The 18,048-nt window shown below is 65.1% G+C and overlaps 1 protein-coding gene across 1 annotated transcript; it reads left to right on the forward strand.

Moving 5' to 3' along the window:
* The first annotated feature begins 13,860 nt into the window (after positions 1 to 13,860).
* Hmx1 (H6 family homeobox 1) lies at positions 13,861 to 17,637 on the forward strand. The gene is made up of 2 exons (XM_087187249.1): positions 13,861 to 14,209; positions 16,482 to 17,637. The coding sequence occupies exons 1-2, from the start codon at positions 13,861 to 13,863 to the stop codon at positions 17,099 to 17,101; spliced, it is 969 nt and encodes a 322-aa protein (XP_087043375.1). The 3' UTR covers positions 17,102 to 17,637.
* Positions 17,638 to 18,048: the final 411 nt, after the last annotated feature.

Raw genomic sequence — 18,048 nt, forward strand, 5'->3', positions numbered from 1 at the left:
GTCACCTCTTCCTGCTGCTGTGCGGCCGTGAGCACCCCCGCCCTGTTTCCTGTCAGTGACAGAACCCACGGGGCACACCCGAACAGGCACAGTCGCTGGCGTGGAGCCCGGGTTCCTGCCCCACCACTAGCCAGCAGCCAGGCTTGGGAGGGAACCTGGGTCAGGGTTAGGGCGCATCCAGCCCGGTAAGGGGGAGAAACTGAGGCCCAGGTTCCCCCATGTAGGCTGAGTCCCTTCCTTCGACCGATCCTCAGAACCGAGGCGCATTTCCTGGGGATGGGACCAGACTCCAGGCAGCGCGGCCTCTGCCATCGGGCAGCGGTTTCCCCACTGAGGGGCCAGGTCTTTCCCTGAGAACAGAGACCTTGCTTTCCATCTTGGGGACAATGGGCCGGCTCTGGGCCCCCTGCATGGAGACCACCCTGGGTCACAACCTGAGGGCTCCCAGAGCGTGGCACCAAGGCGGCCCGGCCCGGCCAGCCCCAGAGTCAGCACCATCGCCCCCCACAGTGGCAGGGACCCGTGCACCCACCCGGGGCCCTTGAGGACCCAGGGCAGGCGGAGAGCATGGTCTGCAGGCCACCTGGGGCGCCAGACAGCAAGTGGGGCTCCCTGGACCCACATGTGGTCCCCCCCCCACACACAGTACTGCTGCTGGGGAAGTCCAGGTACTTTTCCCCAGTACTTGGGGTTGAAGCAGGGCTTCCGCCCTGAGCTACATCCCTGGCCCTCAGCCCTTTTTTTGAGACAGGGTCCTAGGTCACTAAGTTCCCATGGCTGGCTTGGAAAGTTCCCATCCTCCTGCCTCAGCCTAGGAGCATGCTGGGATTCCAGGCCTGCACCATCCTGCGGGCTCTTATTGTTTTTGAACAAAGAACACATTTTCATTTTCCTTGTGCTATGGCCTGGAGCCCTGGAGGGGTGCGGTCCCCAGGTGTCAAAGCCCAGAGAGGCCCGGAAGCTTCCATGAGGGTCCGGGCCTGGGTAGGACGAGGGACCGGAGGAGGGTCTCTCCAGCCTGACCTCCGAGGCGCCCCTCACCCTACCTAACCCCAGGGCGGCGCTGGGTGAGCACAGGGTCACTGCCCGGAGGAGGTTAAGCCGGCAGAGGCGGAGGGAGGGGCTGGGCCTGGGCTTTGGGGCGAGCCGTGCCCCCAGGCCCTCTGGGGGAGGGGTGTAATCCCCAGACCTCCAGTGGTCCAGAGGGCCAGGCCTCACAGAGCTCAGGGAGCACCTAGCGCAGGGTCTGGAGCAGCTTCGGTAAGATCGGGACCCCGAGGGGCTGGGGGGCATGCGGCGCTGGGGACCTGGGGACCTGGGACACCGCGGGATCTGCAGCTTCTTTTGGGGAGGAGCCACCTGACCTAAGGCAAAAGCGGGCGAAGGGTTAGGCTCTGGCTTTGTTCTCACACAGGACCATTCCGTCTCCTTCAGGACCGAGGGACAGCGTGGGGCGCGCGCGGCACAGGCTCAGCGCAGTGGCATCGGCCCACAGGCAGCACAGCCGGTCAGGGCCAAGCCTGCTCCCCACACCCCAGGCCTGGAGGACACAGCCTTGGGCCAGAGGGGACGCTCGGGAATCCTGCTGGAGAAGCCGGGGAGGCCGAGCTGTGGGCAGAGGCTTGGGCGCCCACGTGTTGCTCCGGGTCACCAGGTCCTGTCCCGTGGGGCTGGCAGGACAGGAGGGAAGCGATCTCGAGGGCCGGGGCACCTTGAGTGACAGCACAGGAGGGGCCGGCAGTGAGGACATTGGGACTGGCGGGTTTCTTCCTAAGCGCTGGGCCCAGGCACTCTCACCCACTCGGCTGGGCTCTGCTCTTCCTCCCAGGATGGAGGGGCGTTTCAGGCCTCCAGATAGGCGCTGGGTCCTGGAAAGCTTTCCACCTTGCGGTCCTCACAGAGTGCAGTCCGTCGCCTGGTCTCCATGGGGCTCCAGGACCCCAGGAGTCACTGCTGCCCCCGGGAGAGTTGGGATCGTGGTGATGGGGGCCAGGGCACAGGAGGGGAAGTGAGGCAGTGGGTCTCCTTCCCTGGAGAAACCACGCTCAGAGAAACCAAGAAAACAGACCCAGAAGAGGGAGGAATCATCCTGCCTGAGAGGCGTGGAGGCTGGCAGGGTACCTGGACCTGGCGGCCAGGGCTTGTGGGGGGATTCACCAAGAGCCACAGATTCCAGGCTCCAGCAGCCTGGAGAGGCCCCTGCTGCCCAGGCACAGGGATGGGGAATGGGGGGTAGAAGAGGGTCGCCCGTCGAGGTGCGGCCTCCTCCCTCTCAGAGGCACTGACCAGCTTCCTGCCCGTGGCTGTCCAGTGGCTGCCCAGTGACTGCTCTGGGGCTGGGGTCACCAAAGGGATGGATGCAGAATCGCGCCCTAGATGGGGCCTGAGCAGGCTCAGCCGGGTGCATGCAAAGATCTGTGGTCTCCGCAGCACAAACAGACTGGACTCCCCCTGGGTCCCACCCCACCCGATAGGAGTTCCCTTTGAGAGGGCACAGCCAGCCCCAAGGGGGAAGGGGAGGGGCTTGGTGCCCAACCTGGATGAGTGCTGGGTGGGAGTCTGGCTGGAGCTCTCCCCTCCCACTTGGGGGAGAGCTGGCTTGGGGTGGCCCTGTCCCCGTGGACTTAGACCCTGGGCAGGAAGTCTAAGGGGATGAACAGGGAGTCTGGCCCTGGAAACTGTCTGGAAGAAGACTGAAGGACCCCCCTCCCCCTGGAGAGACCTCTCCCCTGCCACCTCCACTGGGTGGCTGTGAGCGAGTGCCGCCATCTCCGGGGACTCCTGCTTCCTCCCTCCTCGGGACTTGGCCTCAGGACTGGGGTGGCAGGTTAGATGGTAGGGTCGTGGTTCCAGGCTTTCTTATATTACATCTGCAGAACTTCTGCCTTGTTGGAAGCAGAAGCCCCACGCTGCAAGCTTGGCCTGGTGCACACAGATGGAAGGAAGGGCACAGGTGTGGCAGGGCCCCCCACAGCGCATTTCAGGGAGGACAGAGCCCAGCGAGGGCACCCACAGGTTGGGGCACCAGGCTCCACGTGTGCCCCAGGACCCTGGTGGCTCTGGGCCCTCCCCTGCCTGGGGTAACAATTCTCCCATCCTGGACCGGACACCATGGGGCAGGGAGCCCAGCTGGAAGCGCAGGTCTCGGATCCCAGGGCAAGCGGCAGAGGGTGTTGCGGGCTCCAGAGCTGACGGCTTGGTTTTTCTCATCTCCGGCTGCCCTCGTGCTCCACAGCAGGGTCTCGTGATTGCTACAGGGAACCCCACAGGAAAGGGGAGCGCGATGCACCCTGCCCTGGCCCTCCCTCGGGGACCAGCTGTCCCTTCCTCCAGGTGCAGATCCCGCTGCACAGGGACTGCTGGGGAAGGAGCCTGGCCGGGTGGGGCTGGTCCCCTAAACCTCACAGCAGCCGGTGCTTTTGGCCACTCGGGCGTGCGCGGGAAGGCCAGCCAGGTCTTTGCGGGGAGGACCCAGCGCCCCAGCTTCTGCGGTCGCTTCCCTCTGGGGTAGGGAGGTATGGCCTCCTCCCCGAGGGAATTCTGTCTGCAGCAGCCCAGGCCGCCAGGGGGAACTTTCGGCAGTGGAGCCTGGGCCGGGGAGCTGTACATCCAGCCGGGGCTGGGACCTCAGCCTCCTGCAGTGAAACTTGGGGCGTCAGCGTCTCCCACCGTCACCGACCCTCCTGCGGACAAGAGCAGGGACCGAGCTGCGTTTGGAGACCCCGAGGGGAGAGGGGATGGAGCACGCGCTGTGGGTCGGCCTCGGGAAGGGAAAGAAGCCGGGGAGCCCCTTTCAGTCTGGAGAGCTCCGCCCCCTACCCTTGGAAGCCCCGCCCCGGCCCCGCTTGTCTGCGAATTGCTCTGAGCTTGAACTCAGCCGGGCACCCACTGGCCCCCGCCCGGTGTGCACCCTGCAGGTGCTGGCCGGGGACTGGGCGCTGGAGACCTCTCTGTGCCCTCCTCGCGTGGGCCTGTGGGCACAAGTGCGCCCCGCTTCCTCCAGCCCCCCACTCGGGGTGACCTCCTGTGTGGGGAGGAGGCTTCGCAGGCTGGGATACCCCCGTAAGCTGCCGTGCAGGCATTTGGTGGACACAGAAACCCGGAGCGGGGTCGGGTGGGGGGACAAGTCAGGCCCCCAGCTGCAGATCGCGGGCCCGCGGTTGCCATAGCAACGCCCTGTGGTGGATTCCATAGGGCGCCTTAGCGCTGGTCTGGAACCTCTTCCTCCCCTGCCAAAGGGGGGTCCCTCTACCCCACGCGTCTCCTTCAGCCGTTCATTCCGGGGTAAGCGGACCGCGATGAGGGACGCAGCCCAGCCCGTCCTGGCTGTGGGGGCCGGGGCGCCCTAAGAGGGGAAGCGCATCCCGCATCTTTCCGGGGCGTCACTGCCCTAAATCCGCCTGCAGGTGGCGCCCGCGGGCAGCGCCCCCCGCCCCCGCCCCCCCCCCCCCTCCGCTCCGGGATGAACCGGCTCCGACCGGCCGCAGGAGGGCCCGGTGCCCTAGGCCACTGGCCCTGGCATCCTCACCCTCACCCTGGTGCTCGCGATGGGCTGGGGGCCACCACTGTCAGCAGCGCAGCGTACACTCGGGGTGTGGGCCGGGCTGCACTGCACACAGGACTCCGTGTCGGGGCCTCTAGCCCAGGGTGCGGGCGGGTGCGGCCCTGGGCAGGGCCAGTGGGTGGGTTTGATGCACCGGCAGAGGGGTCCCTGTCTCTGTCCGCTCACGTCAGGGAGGGAAAGGCCACTGTGCCGCTGTGTGGGCTTGAAGAAGGGGCGGTCACCCCACACATAGCTGGCACCCCAGCAGCCTTGTCTTCTCCCAGCATTCCCCCCACCCCTGGCTTGGAGGGGGGCACCGGCCAATTCCTCCTGGAGCTGGGGTCTCCTAGCAACTTCTCAGGGCACAGGTGTAAGTAAAGGACCAGAGTGGTGGCACAAGCCTGTAGTCCAGCTACTGGGGAGCCCAAGGCAGAAGGATCACTTGAGTCCAGAAAGGAGCACCAGATCGGCCTGGGCAGCACACCGAGATCCCATTTCAAAGCAAACAAGTCTAAGTAAAGGGGATCGTAGGACCAGAAAAGGACTGAACCCAATACCTTGTGTGGCAGTGAGTCCCCGTCAGGAGGGCCGTGCAGGCCTCAGGAAGATGACCCCCCTCGGGAGGCTTCTCTTCTCGGTCATTGTTTGGAGCCCTCCCTTCAGACTGGTCCCCCAAGGGAGCTGACATTTCAGTTGTGGGTGCACCTGACCCCCCACGGGCTGCCACACCAGGAGAGCAGAGCTGGACAGGGCCGGAGGAAGCAGACACCAGTCCCTGCCCCGGATGTGGCAGCCCAGTCCTGTGCATCCGGAGGGCTGGCTGCTCTCCAGCGCCTCCCTGGTCGCCCTGTGCCATGCCTTGGGGAAGCCAAGCTTCCTGGGGTGGGTGACTAAGCCCCCCAGTCACCCTGGACCTGCGGCAGACTGGCTGCAGTGGTGAGGAGGCCACTGCCCCCGCACAGGCACACAGGAGCGGTCCCCCCCTGCTGGGTGAGCCCGGGGCCAGTGGGGCCGTGGCTTCTCTGTCCCCTGGGTGGTGGCAGTGCCACCGGGAGGGAAAGCTGAGCGCCAATGGCCTCTCCTGCGGGAATGGGGCTGTGGGGCTGGGCTAGGACACCCCGCCCAGCCTGTGGGAGAGAAAGGTGGAGTGAGGGGCCGGGGACTGCGTGTGGTGCCATCACAGTCACTTTCTGGATGCCAGGACACAACGCCTGACACCCACAGCTGAAGGAGTCCACAGTCCGCAGGCTTCAAGGCAGGGCGGCTGGGCACAGGGGCCTGGTGGAGGAGAGCTGCTCAAGGCATGGGGGATAGGAAGCAGAGAGAAGGGAGGGGAGAAGCCTTCCAGCCGCCCAGTGACCATGCCTCGCCCCTACAGCAGTGCGCTGTGAGCCCCGCCTGTGAGTCCACTGCCGGGCATCCAGGTGTAAACCCTGACAGGCAGACTCCGCAGTGCACTCGTTCTGCCTCCCAGCTGTGCACGCATGTGGGTTGGTGTGTAAGGACACACACAGGCCAGGTGCGTGGAGCTGAGGGGACAAGACGGAGTGTGTAGGCGCCGATGGGCCACATGGCTGTGCACAGCCCCGGGTGAGAGGCTGGGCGTGAGGGGCTGTGGGGGTGGGGTGGGGGTGGGGACATGGCCGTGCACCTGTGGGGGGTGCCATGAGGCATGTCAGCTGGGGATGTGTGCACAGACGGAGTAGGAGCATGAGTCTGTGACAGGTGTGTACAGGTCTGCATGTGTGCTGCCTGAGTGGGGGCATGGATGGGAGGGCATGAGTGCATGTGTAGGAGTGTGTGGAGCATGTGGATATGTGCTCATGGGGCTGTGTGGGTGTCAGTGTGCATTTTGGTGTGTGGGCATGGACAGAGGGACCCTTGCATGTATGTAGGAGTGTGCGGGGTGACATGTTGGTATTCAGGCTTGGGTCTGCCTAGAGAGGCTAGGGAGGGATTGATGTCAACAGAGGGGCCTCAGGTGGGGCTCCAGGTGGCCACATTGAGTCCTCCATGTCTGGATGCCTTTGGCAAATGCTCTGTGTACTGTGGGATCTGAAGTCACCTCTCCTGTGGATGCCTGGGCTGGGGGACGTAGGGACACTGTAGGGCCACCAGGAGCTGTGCCAGGGACCAATGCTCAGGGTCCGCGGTCCAGGTGCTGTCACTGACCGTCCTTCTGGCTGGTGTGGCTGCCAGCATACTCTTGCCCACAGGAAACTGAGGCTCAGTGGTCATGGGAGCGTAGGGTGGAGGGAGGCTCCCCGCCACGCTGGCCTTGGGGCTGGGGCCCGGTTGCTCCGGTCCCTCTGGGAAGGTGGCCTTGCCTGGCCGCTGCACCTGCCAGTCCCAGTGGCCTCTGCGTGCAGGGCCCGTCTGTCCCCAGGGCAGCGCCCTTTGCCACCTCCCGGGACCTCTGGAGAGGGCACATTTCTCCACTGCATGTTCTCCGGCCCTGCACAAAACTCAAAGCACAGGGCAGGTGGGGAGAGGGGCTCGGGAGGGTCTCATGTTGCCACCTGCCACCGGCACGGGTGCCAGGGCTGCCTCAGCGCCACTGCTGGGCCTCAGGGCAAGCGCAAGAGCATCTTCCGGTCTCCAGGGTGTGCGAGGGGTGAGGCCAAGATGTCCCAGGCCCTGTGTCCAGATGTCCCGTGGGGTGCCCACTCCCGTGTCCCCCAAATGCCACACCTGCAGTCGTGCTCCAAAGCCTCAGGCTCAGGACTTCAGGGGACTCCATTCACTGCCCACTGTGTGTTCACAGAGGACCGGAGACCGCAGAGCAGCGGGCAGCCATGCACAGGAGTCTCCCTGCTAGCACCCTGCTCTCCTGGCTGTGGGCCCCCTGTCCCCAGTCCAGCAGGCAGCCCTGTCAGGCGCCTGCTCCCCCGCCAGAAAGTGACTTTGCAGGTGGCTCATTGTGTATGACCGGTCTCTTCCTGGAAAGGCTTAGGGTTTTTGCAGAGTGAGCGGATGCCTCAGGGGATGGGGGACCCCTGATGGGTCGGAAGTGGCTGCTCCACCTGGGGGGTGACCCTTGTTCCTCCCCCAGCCCAGGGCCAGGATGACCAGGACACCGAGTGGGGCCCCACTTGGAGACCAGAGAGCCATCAAGATTGGGGGGGGGGCGGGGATGTAGCTCAGTGGTTTCGTCGCCTGCTGTGCAAGCGCAAAGACCTGAGTTCAATCCCCGGTACCAAAAAAAAAAAAAAAAAAAAAGATTGGAGGGGGCTCCTGGGCCCAGCTTCAGTTTCCAGAACCTTTCCTTGGGCTGCTGGGAAAGGCCTCGTGGTCCCCAGCCTTTGCCCCCAGGCTGAGTCACTTGCGGGGGGGGATCCTGGGCAGCCGGGCTGGTGAAGGTCCCGGGATGTGCTGACTCCCAGAATAATTCTGCGCCCACGTGGAAACCAAAGCTGCCACCACCGCCATGGGGTGCTCCTCACATTAAAACCAGACACTACTCCTGCTACAGCTGTGCGGGGCAGGGCCCTGGGGCCCGGGGGGGGGTCAGGGCGCTGCGGGGAGGAGCAGCTCCGGGCCACCATGGGCGGCTGTGTCGCGTTAACTCCGAGGCGGCTCCCCGTGAGTTGTCTCCCTGCCCCTCCCAGCCACCAGCCCAGAGCCTCACTGTGTCCCGGGCAGAGGTTCCAGAGGTGGAGGAGGCGGAATCTGGGTGCTGTGGGCCGAATCCACCCCTTTCTGCGATATCCTTCTCCAGGAAAGCCACCCAGGTCCCCAGCACTCTGGAGGAGCCTGTGCCTGGCCGGGTGGCCCTCAGACCCGAGGCCTGCAGCTGGCTGGGACAGACGTGTTGGCCCAGTGGGCCAGCAGGGGAGCCCCAGGCACAGGAAGGCCAGGCGGGGTTCTGGGCCTGTTCCTTCCGCATCTGTGTGCCTGTGCGTCCGAGTTTTCCAGATGAGATGCTGGGGGACCCGGAGACCCCTGGCGGGTGCAGCGTTTGCTGAACACCTATCAGGTGGGCACAGACAAGGACACAGCCCCAGGCTGGGCAGGGGGCGCCCAGCCAGTGTTCCTCTCTAGTGAGCAACCCTGGGCAGCCACGGCCTGCAGAGGGCACCGGTGGGGCTGGGGCTGCTCCACCCGAGGGGCGGGGTCCCGGCAAAGCCTGGGGCGGGGCTCTGGAAGGCCCCGCCCAGAGGGGGGCCTGGATGGCAGCCCGGCCACTCAGCTCCCGGCGTGATTGAGGGCCTTTCCCACTGTGCAGAGCAGCGGGGGGCCTCCTGGGGACCAGCCTCTGTCCTTCCCCAGCCCTCCTTCCTCTCCCCTCCCTCCACCTCCGCCTCTCCTACTTCCGGTGGCCTCCCCTCCCCACCCCAGTGCGCCCGCCCCGCCCTGCTGCCCACCTCCTTCTCCCGTCCTGTCCCTCCTCCTGCTGCTGCTCCTCTCCCCTCGCCCTTTCTCTGTCCGCCACTCCTCCCTCCTCTCTCCGCTCTCCGCCTCCTCTCTCCTCCCCTTTCCCTCTCCCTGCCTCTCCTCCTCCCTCCCGAGTGCTCCCCATGCCTGAGGAAAACGCCCCCCCTTGCAGTTTTGAAGGAAGCCTTCCCTAGGAGGGCAGCTGGACCCACAAAGCCCAGCCGGAATCTACTCCTGCGTTTGGTTTTCTTCACAGCCAGAGCTTTCAGTATTTGCCAAGTTTCTGTTCACACCACTGTCCCCACTCAAGAGCCCTGAGCTTTACAGCCAGGGGCAGTGGGAACCGGAAGCCCCGGGCGCCAAGTTCGCATCTGGACATTTGTGGCTGCTGGTGACTGCAGAGGGAAGTCTAGCAATCAGACCTCTGGACCCAGGCAGAAGGGACCTGGGGCTTCCAAGGAGGGGCCAAAGCTACCCAGGAGAGCATGTGTCCCACGCTGGCCGCTGCCCTCCATTGACTTCAGCGCTGGTCATTGGGCCTGGCAAGCTGCTCCTTTTGCACTTCTGGGCCTCTCCTCTGCCCTGCATCTGCTACAGCTTTCAGACTGCTCTTCCTGACCCCCAGCTCTAGTCCTGTCCTTCCCTGGCTCAGTAACCTTCAGTGGCTCCCAATTGCTCTGCAAATTCAGAAGCCTATTCTTTAGCTCTGCTTGTGAGGGACCCAGGCTACTCTCTTCTTCACTGAATTTGACCCCCCGGCTTCCTCCTCAGTGCTGTCTCGGACCCAGCAGCTCCTTGGGTGACTGGCAAGCAGAGAACTTTTGCCTCCAGGACGAGGCCTCCCTGCCCACCTTCAGAGTTCTGAAGGCCCCAGGGTCTGCAGGAGACCTTGAGACCTTTGAAGAACGTGGTGGCCTGAGGTGTGTTCTTCCGATACTATGGGCAAAGCAGAGCTGGAAGCAACCTAAAAACCTCCCCTAGTGGGGCTTGTACTTGTACTTGCACAGCCTCTCCTGGGACCACTGACAAAAGGCCCGTGGCCCAGTCCCCCCAAACTTGGGGGAGGCTACAGCTGCTGCAGTCAATCCAGTGCGCGAGACATGGGTGCACCCCACCACTGTCCAGAGCCCACCTCCGTTCCCACCGCTCTGGGACCCCACACTGAGGGCCCAGCTCACCTGGAGACGCTCATAGGGTCCCTCAGAGACAGCCAGCATCAGCCCAGATGAATAAGCAAATGTGCTTCGGATCAGCCCACCCACCGACCTCATGGCCCGGGGACAAACCGCCTACTGTTGGGGAACACGTGTGTGCGAGAGGACAATGGCAGGGGCGTGAGCGGAGAGGTTGAGAAGTGGGGTGGCAATGGCTCCGGCCCTTGCAAGGCCCTGGACTCCACCCCAGCTGAAGGGAGAGGGCGTGTTGCTGAGCTTCCCACCACCGGGCGGCCCTCTTCATCTACACCCTCCCCACGCTCGGAGGCAACCACCACAGATCAAAACTGCAAATGTGGGCTTCGATTCAAAAGAAAAACTGCATCTGCTGCATGCGTACAGACTTTCCCTCTTGCCATTGTTCTCTAAATACAGTAAAACCAGCCAGGAGGGTGGCAAGTTCAAGCCCAGCCTGGGCAGTTTAGTGACAGTGAGACTCTCAAAATACAACATAAGAAGGGCTGGGGGTTAGTTCAGTGTGAAGGCCCTGGATTCAACCCCCAGCACTGCAAAAAAACAAAACCAATACAACAATTTACATAGCATTTACATTATGCTAGGTATTCTAAGGCATGGACAGTGCACGAGAGGCTACTCCGGCGTTCTATGGAAAGACTACCCTCTGTAAGGGACCTGAGCTTGCCGAGTTTAGGGTGTGAAGAGAAGGCCCTGAGCCATGCTCCTCCAGGCCACCAAGGGACACCGCGTTTAAGGAAGGGAGGAACACAGGATTTGCAAAAGGAAAAGTTTATTAGGACAAAGCAGGCAGTGGCTGCTTGCAGTCACCACTCCACTTTATATTCCTGGGACTATTCGCTCAGATTGATGGGATTTCTGGGCTCCCAGCCCCTGCGCCAGGCACTGGGGACATGGAAGTGATGGTGACAAAAGCAGTCCCTGCTGAAGGCAAGCACTGTTTCGCTGGCTCAGAGAAGACACTGGGAAATGAGGGAGACCCCAGGCGTGGTGGGTGTGGCCTGTGAAGAAAGGTGGCATCTGCCAGGTCCCCACAGAGGTGGAGGCGGGGATCAGAAGAGTGAAGCTCCACGCTTTTCTGGATGGGCCGTCCCTCAGCCCCAGAATCCTGCCTAGGACTCACAGCACCTGGAAACCTTGTGTCCTAGCCCTGGAAGCCCCAGAAATGCCCACAGATGGTGAGGGTCGCAGAGGCAGTGACTCCCGCTTCCAGTGCAGCAGACAGCCTGGTCCGTTCTAACGCAGGACCCAGGACCAGCACTGGCACGGAGGTGGCAGCGGCCTAGGCGAGTCCCAGTCCCGCCAGCTCGAGCAGCCGTACACAGCCCTCTCCTCCACTGCAGCCAGCTGCACTCCACAGTGCTCATGCTGCGCACCCGGGGCTAGGACCAGGTCGGCTGTCCCAGCCTCCACCACCCCAAGGACACCAGGGACCAGGCGCACTCTCCCAGGCCTCTGCACCCTGACCGGTCCAGGCAGCCCCCACCAGGCAGTGGGAGCCCAGAAGCCTGGGAAGCTCCCCAGCGATGCTCTCCCACCTGGCTGGCCTCCATCACAGCCGAGCTCAGCCGCTGTTAGAGGAAACCAGATGAGGCGCCTGTCGGGGCCACGTGACTGAAGAGTGCAGGGAGCAGAGCTTGGGCTGGAGGAAGCCCCGCGGGCGGACATGGAAACGGTGGACATGGAGATCGCGCGACCCAGAGAGCGCTCGGTTGGACTGGAGGACACCTGCAAGATCCGAGGGTCACCTAAATCGCGCTCCTCCCCACCTATCTTCTTTCTCCCAGACCCCTCTCTTTCCTCAGTTTACCCATCTGTCAAAGGTGCCCTCCATTAGACCGTGTCTGCCCAGGGTTTGTCTGCATCTCCAAATGAATTTGGGGGCCCATCTTCTCCCCCTTCCTGGGCCCAGCCCCCCTGGCCCGGGCACCTCTACCTCTCTGATCGATCGTCAATCCTTGGGCCTGGCTCGGCTTCTCCATAGTGAAGTCGCCTCAGTGTCATCTTCTGTGAAGGGAGCGCTCACTTATTTGGGGGCTTCCAGGTTAAACGACGCAGGCATCCATCACTAGTTCTTCCTGCCCTGCCTGGTCCTGGAGTCTGCCTAGAAGTCAGCTTCCAGCACAGGGTCCAGCAGCCACTAGGCTCAGTCCCCGCCCACTGGGGCACCCGGCTTTACCTCCGCAGCTGGCGGACCCCAAAGGCCGCACCTGTCCTGTGCTCTTTCCTCCGGTCCCTCTCCCCAATGCTCTGCTGCCAGCCGTACTCCTACTTGGGATGGGATTCGGCAAGCCCAGATCTTGGACTCCCAGGCCTCCGTGGATGTGGTCTCCTGTCCTCACGTCAGTTTTCTCCTCTGGAAGATGGGGCGATGCTCCCTTCACCGTGGGCCGTGGGAGATTATTAATCATTAATGGAGGCGGAAGGTGAGGACCTGCATCTGCACCCGCGGGACCCTGCCGCGCGGCACCGAGGCTGGCGCATTTCTCCAGATGGCCCCACCCGCCGGCGACACTGCAGAGACCCGGGGCGCCCCATCCTGGGTCAGAGGCCACTCCCCAGCGCCGCCCTCAGAGAGCTGAGGCTGGGCCTGGGTCATCCTAGGCGGGAACCCCACTTTGTAACGGAAACGGGGGCGCAAAGGGTATGGGGCCTGCGCTGGACACCTCCGTGCCTGGGCAGCGGCCGGTGGCGGGTCTGAATCCTTCGAGGCCTGGGACTCGGGGAGGCCGGAGCGGGGTGCCCGGCAGTGCAGACAGTTCCACTCGGCGCGACCGGGCGGGTGGCAGGCGGCAGGGCCCTGTGGGGTCTGAGAAGCGCACACAGACCGGGGAACGAGTTCTGTCAGACGAAGAGGGCACTGAAAGCTGCTTCAGTATTAAAACGTGTCGCCTTTTCACAGCCCTGCGTTGGAAGAATTCCTACTTTTAAATTACACCTGGGATCAGTTTACAAAATAAGATTGGGCCAGGGATTTAGCTCAGGGGTGCCATTGCCTGCCTCGAAAGCACAAGGTCCTGAGTTCGATCCTGGGCGCACACACAAAAGATATGATTGTGGCCCAAGTTTTCGCGGTTTTTTAGAAACCAAAGGTCTTCACGGCCCCACCACGCGGACACATGCACACGCACGAACGCACATGCACGCGCCTGGACAAACGCACATGCCACGCGCGCATACACAGGCACCCCGCTTTGCTCGGGCCCACACTCGCCTCCGCGAGGTAATTACAGCTCTCGCCGCACGGCGATTGGCCAGCCCGCTCCTCCTCCGGGCCCACGGCCAATGGGCAGCCTCCTGCTCGAGGCCCCGCCCCCGATGGGGGTGGTGCGGACGCGCGAGGCCTCACGCGCAAGGGACCGGCGCGCCCCCGCCTGCGCCCGGGCCGCCCGCTCGGCCCCACCACCGGCGCGCAGGGTCCGGGTGAGTCGGGCCGTGGGGGGCGTGGCCGCGCCCGGGGTCCCGCGTCTCCCGGCCGAGCCGGCCTCCCGCCAGCCCCGCGCGCCCCGCCCCGCGCGCCCCGCCCCGCGCGCCCCGCCCCGCGAGCCCGGCCCGGGCAGCGACCCGAGCGCGACGTGAGAGGCCAGCGAGGCGGCGGCCCGAGCGGCTGTGGCGCCCGCTCCCCCGGCCTCTCCGCGTCAGGCCGCCGCCGCCCCCGGATCCGACGGGGGCTCCAGGGCAGGCCACGCGCGCGCTGGCGAGCCGCGCGCCGCCGCCCGCCGCGGGGACCGGGACCCCAGGAGCGCGGCCGCGATGCCGGACGAGCTCACGGAGCAGGGCCGCGCCACCCCGGGCCGCGCCTCCTCCTTCCTCATCGAGAACCTGCTAGCGGCCGAGGCCAAGGGCGAGGAGGACGACGCCCCCGAGGAGGACGACGCCCCGCACGCGCGCCGGCGAAGGCTGCGGCGGCGGCGACAGCCGCGCGAGGACCCGGGGCCCGGCGGGGAGGCGCGGGCGCGGGCGCTGCTCGGGCCCGGCGCGCTGGGCCTCGGTCCCCGGCCGCCCCCCGGGCCCGGGCCGCCCTTCGCGCTCGGCTGCGGAGCCGCGACGCGCTGGCACTCACGGGCGCACGGCGGCTGCGCGGGCGGCCTCAGCCCTGACAGTGAGTCGGGGCACGGGGCGGGGGGGAGCGGGAGGCAGGCGGCGCCCCAGTCCCCAGCCGGTCCAGACCCCGGGCTCTCGTCCGTTGCCGTCTTCTCCGGCCACCCTCCCCGACTTGCAGCGGGCCAGGGTCCTATGGGCCCTCGCGGAGCCCCCGGCTGGGCGGGCTTGGGGACCTACTTCCAGGGACCGTCCGACCTGCGGCTGTGCCCTGACGGGCTCTGCGGGCCCTAAGCGGGAGCTGGTGCACAGGGGCCTGGGGACCGGCACTGCAGGCTGTGGAAGAGGAGGGGGAAAGAAGAGCGAAGTCGGACTGGGACGAGGGAGGAGAAGATGGGAGAGAGCACTGGGGAAAGAAAATGGAAGGGTGGAGGCAGGAAGAGCTTTGTGCTGAGAGCGGGGAAAGTGAAAATGCAAAAAACAAAAGCCCCAAATCCCTGGCTGATAGGAGAAAAGATAAAGGGAGAACAGGACTAGGGCCCGCCCAGCAGTCGGCCACAGCCCCAAGCGGCACTAAGTGGGGGTCTGTGGAGCGGGCCTGGTAGGAGGGACGAAGGCTCCCCAACTCTTTCCTTTGTGCATGCCTGGGGCTTGGGATGGTGCTTGGGACGGGGCCTGGACCTCCCTCTGGGCTCTCCCAGGCCCTTGGGCTGTGGGGCAAGAGGGGACCCCTTGGAGGTCCTGTCCAAGCCCTGTCCAGTTTTCCTACCTCTCCTCCTCCCTGGCCTTTGTTCACCGACGAGGGCCCAGAGACTGGGCGTGGGGGCATCTCTGCCCTAGAGCCGCCCACCCCTCTAGCCTGAGCATCCTGGGCCCCAGGGTTCTCCCTCTCCCCAGGATCCGTGCTTCCCCTGTGGACCTGTCCTTCCGAGACAGGACCCCAGAAGGAAGACCAAGACGCTAAACCACTCTCACCTCCCATTTTGCTCCCCCAAACACACACCGGAGGCCAGCTGAGCACTGACCTCCAGTTCTAGCTCTGGAATCCATTTGGGTGTCTGCCCACAGGTCTGAGTGTGCTGGGGAGCAGGTGGCCTATGAGCCCTCTCACCTGCTGGGTAACCCCCTTTCTGGGCTGGGAGCACCCCCACGGCCAGAGGGCCCCAGCTCAGAGCCCAGACATCCTGTGAACTGGACCAGGGCCTCTGAGGCTTCATTGAAATCTGGGGAGTCCATTCGGTGTCCCCGTGGGGTGACATTTGTTCCCCATTTCCCCTTGAGCCAGCCCCACCTGCAGCCCAGCTGGCAGCCCGGCCAAGAGACCGCTCCTCCTTTTTTCGCGCAACACGGGTTAGGGTCCGGGTTAGGGTCCCAGGTTCCAACCGGAGCAGGGCAGTCCGTGGGCCTCCAGGCATCAGGGTTCTGGGGAGTGGCGGGAGACAGGGTTCTCCAGCTCGGGTGGTGTGGGCACTCTGGGCACAGGAGGGCCCATGCTTTGCACAGGGACTGGGCAGGGACACGAGTGGAATCTGCAGCCTCCAAAGACGGCACACAGCACAGACAGCCCACCAGGGTCCGCAATGCCGGTGAAGGCACCGACTGACCGGCACACCCTCCACCCTCCACCGACCTCCGAGCTGGTCCCTGTGGGCTCCTGGGGGCCCTGCCCTCTTCCATCCCACAGAGGTCCCAGGGGTCGGGCAGACCTCTTCAACCAGCCTCCTCCCTTGCCATCCCTGGAGAGCCCTGGAGCAGGCACTCAGGGCCCCCCCATTTCCCCTGGGGCCTGTGTGTCCTCAAACCTACAAGCAGGACAGCCCACGCAGGTGTGGTGGGAGAGGGCGTGCTTCTGCGGGGTCAGTCAGGCCCAGGATCCCGTGACCCCACCAGGGCTCTTGTGGGAATGGCTGCTGTCTTCATTCCCAAGTCTGGGCCTTCTTGGAAGTGCCTCTGTCCTCCTGCCCCGGGTTTCACGTCCCGTGCTTGATAGTGTTCCAGGGGCCCAGCTTGCAGCCGGGCAGTGGCCAGGTCAGCCTGCTGTTCGTATGTCTCTCATTTCTCTCCTCTCCTCTCCTTCCTCGGCCATCCCCTGGGCGTGGGTGTGCATTTCGGTCTAAGCGGGGGTAACCAAGGGTAGGTTTGCAGCCGCTCTCTGGTCTTGGGGGCCACTCCTGCAGCCTCCCCTGCCCCGTTTCTTCGTCGGGGCCGGGGCTGGATGCCGGGCTGCACAGGGTCCTGGCTGTGGGCCACCTCGAGGTGGGACAGTTGTCTGGCCTCGGGGACGTGTCTGGGACTAGCGCTGGGAACCAACCGTTATGCCCCCTCCTCTGCAGCCAGCGACCGGGACTCGCCGGAGGCCGGAGAGGAGATGGGGCGCGCCGAGGGTGCCTGGCCGCGGGGCCTCGGGCCCGGAGCAGTGCCCCGGGAGGCGGCGGAGCTGGCAGCCTGCGGGGAGGAGGCGGCGGGGCTGGCCGAGGCCCCGGCGTCTGTGGCTGGGGAGGCGCGCGGCAGCGGCGGCGGCCGCAAGAAGAAGACGCGCACGGTCTTCTCGCGCAGCCAGGTCTTCCAGCTGGAGTCCGCATTCGACATGAAGCGCTACCTGAGCAGCGCGGAGCGCGCCGGCCTCGCCGCCTCGCTGCAGCTCACCGAGACGCAGGTCAAGATCTGGTTCCAGAACCGCCGCAACAAGTGGAAGCGGCAGCTGGCGGCGGAGCTGGAGGCGGCCAGCCTGTCCCCGCCGGGCGCTCAGCGTCTGGTGCGAGTGCCCGTGCTCTACCACGAGAGTCCCGCGCCCGCGCCGCCCGCCGCGCTGCCGTTCCCCCTGGCGGCCCCCGCGCCCCCGCCGCCCGCGCCGCTGCTCGGCTTCTCCGGGGCGCTCGCCTACCCGCTGGCCGCCTTCCCTGCTGCCGCCTCCGTGCCCTTCCTGCGGGCGCAGATGCCAGGCCTGGTGTGAGCCGCGTGCGCTCCTCCCGGGCCGCGCCACTGAGCTGATGCTGCTCGCGGGGCGCAAGGCGTGTGGGCGGCGCCCAGGTCTTCTGGGTACCTGGAGGACGGGCGCGGGCCTGGGGAGCCCCCAGAATGCATGGGGCAGCTGGACAGCGGCTTCCCACCAGCTACAAGGCTGGACCCCTCGCTGGGAAAATGGGCCCTGCAAAGACAACTGGAGCCAGGCACACAGCTCAGGAGCAAACGAAAACTTAACACAGGCTGCCCCAGGGGCTCCAGGAGACTGGCCCCTCACTCATACTGTTCCTCAGCACAAGATGCCTCTTCCTGGGACTACAATGGGAGCTAGACAGCAGGCCGCTCCCCGGGGTGGAGAGCCCTGTCCCCACGCTGGAACCAGACCTCCTGCCACAAAGATGGGGACAGGCCGCCAGGGGGCCAGGGCTCCTGTCCTGGGCTGTGGCCTCCAGGTCTCTGGTGAAGACTTCCTTTTTTTGATGAATATGCCTATTTGCGTATGGAATAAAAAGGGACTTTTGTGGACAGCCTGGCTGTTGTGTGACCCTGGGAACCTGCTGGCTGGGAGCCCCTGGACAGGGGCAGGTGGTGGGGTCCATACTCCCTGAGCCTGCTCCTCTGATGGACAGGACTCCCTGGACTCCAGAAAGGCCTTGGGAGGGCCAGGGAAGCAGAGGTGGGGGTGGCCCAGAATTCCCAGGCCTGGCTCCGAACCAAAAGCAGTGAAGCTGGGTGACCAGAGTTCTCCCCAAGGGCCCTGGAGCTCCATGTCCACTGCCAAGGCCAGCCTGGGGGAGTGATGGCAGCGGGGAGCCCCAGCTCCTGCCTGAGCCAGGCTGCTCCCTGAAAGCTGTCCCTGGGGGCCGGATCACTGTCACCTGACCAAGCTGATCGGCCTCCTTTTGGGTGAAGATGGTGGTCTGCCCCGTGTGGGCT

Source organism: Heterocephalus glaber, unplaced genomic scaffold (assembly GCF_053883595.1).
Source record: "Heterocephalus glaber isolate CG9 unplaced genomic scaffold, H.glaber_assembly_v1.0 deba00001509, whole genome shotgun sequence".
Classification (NCBI taxonomy): Eukaryota; Metazoa; Chordata; class Mammalia; order Rodentia; family Bathyergidae; genus Heterocephalus; species Heterocephalus glaber.

Excerpts from the sequence above, each read along its gene's own strand:
- Hmx1 (XM_087187249.1), top strand. The coding sequence starts at position 13,861 with ATGCCGGACGAGCTCACGGAGCAGGGCCGCGCCACCCCGGGCCGCGCC. Across the intron at positions 14,210-16,481 it reads GGGCGGCCTCAGCCCTGACA|CCAGCGACCGGGACTCGCCG; the intron begins GTGAGTCGGGGC and ends CCTCCTCTGCAG.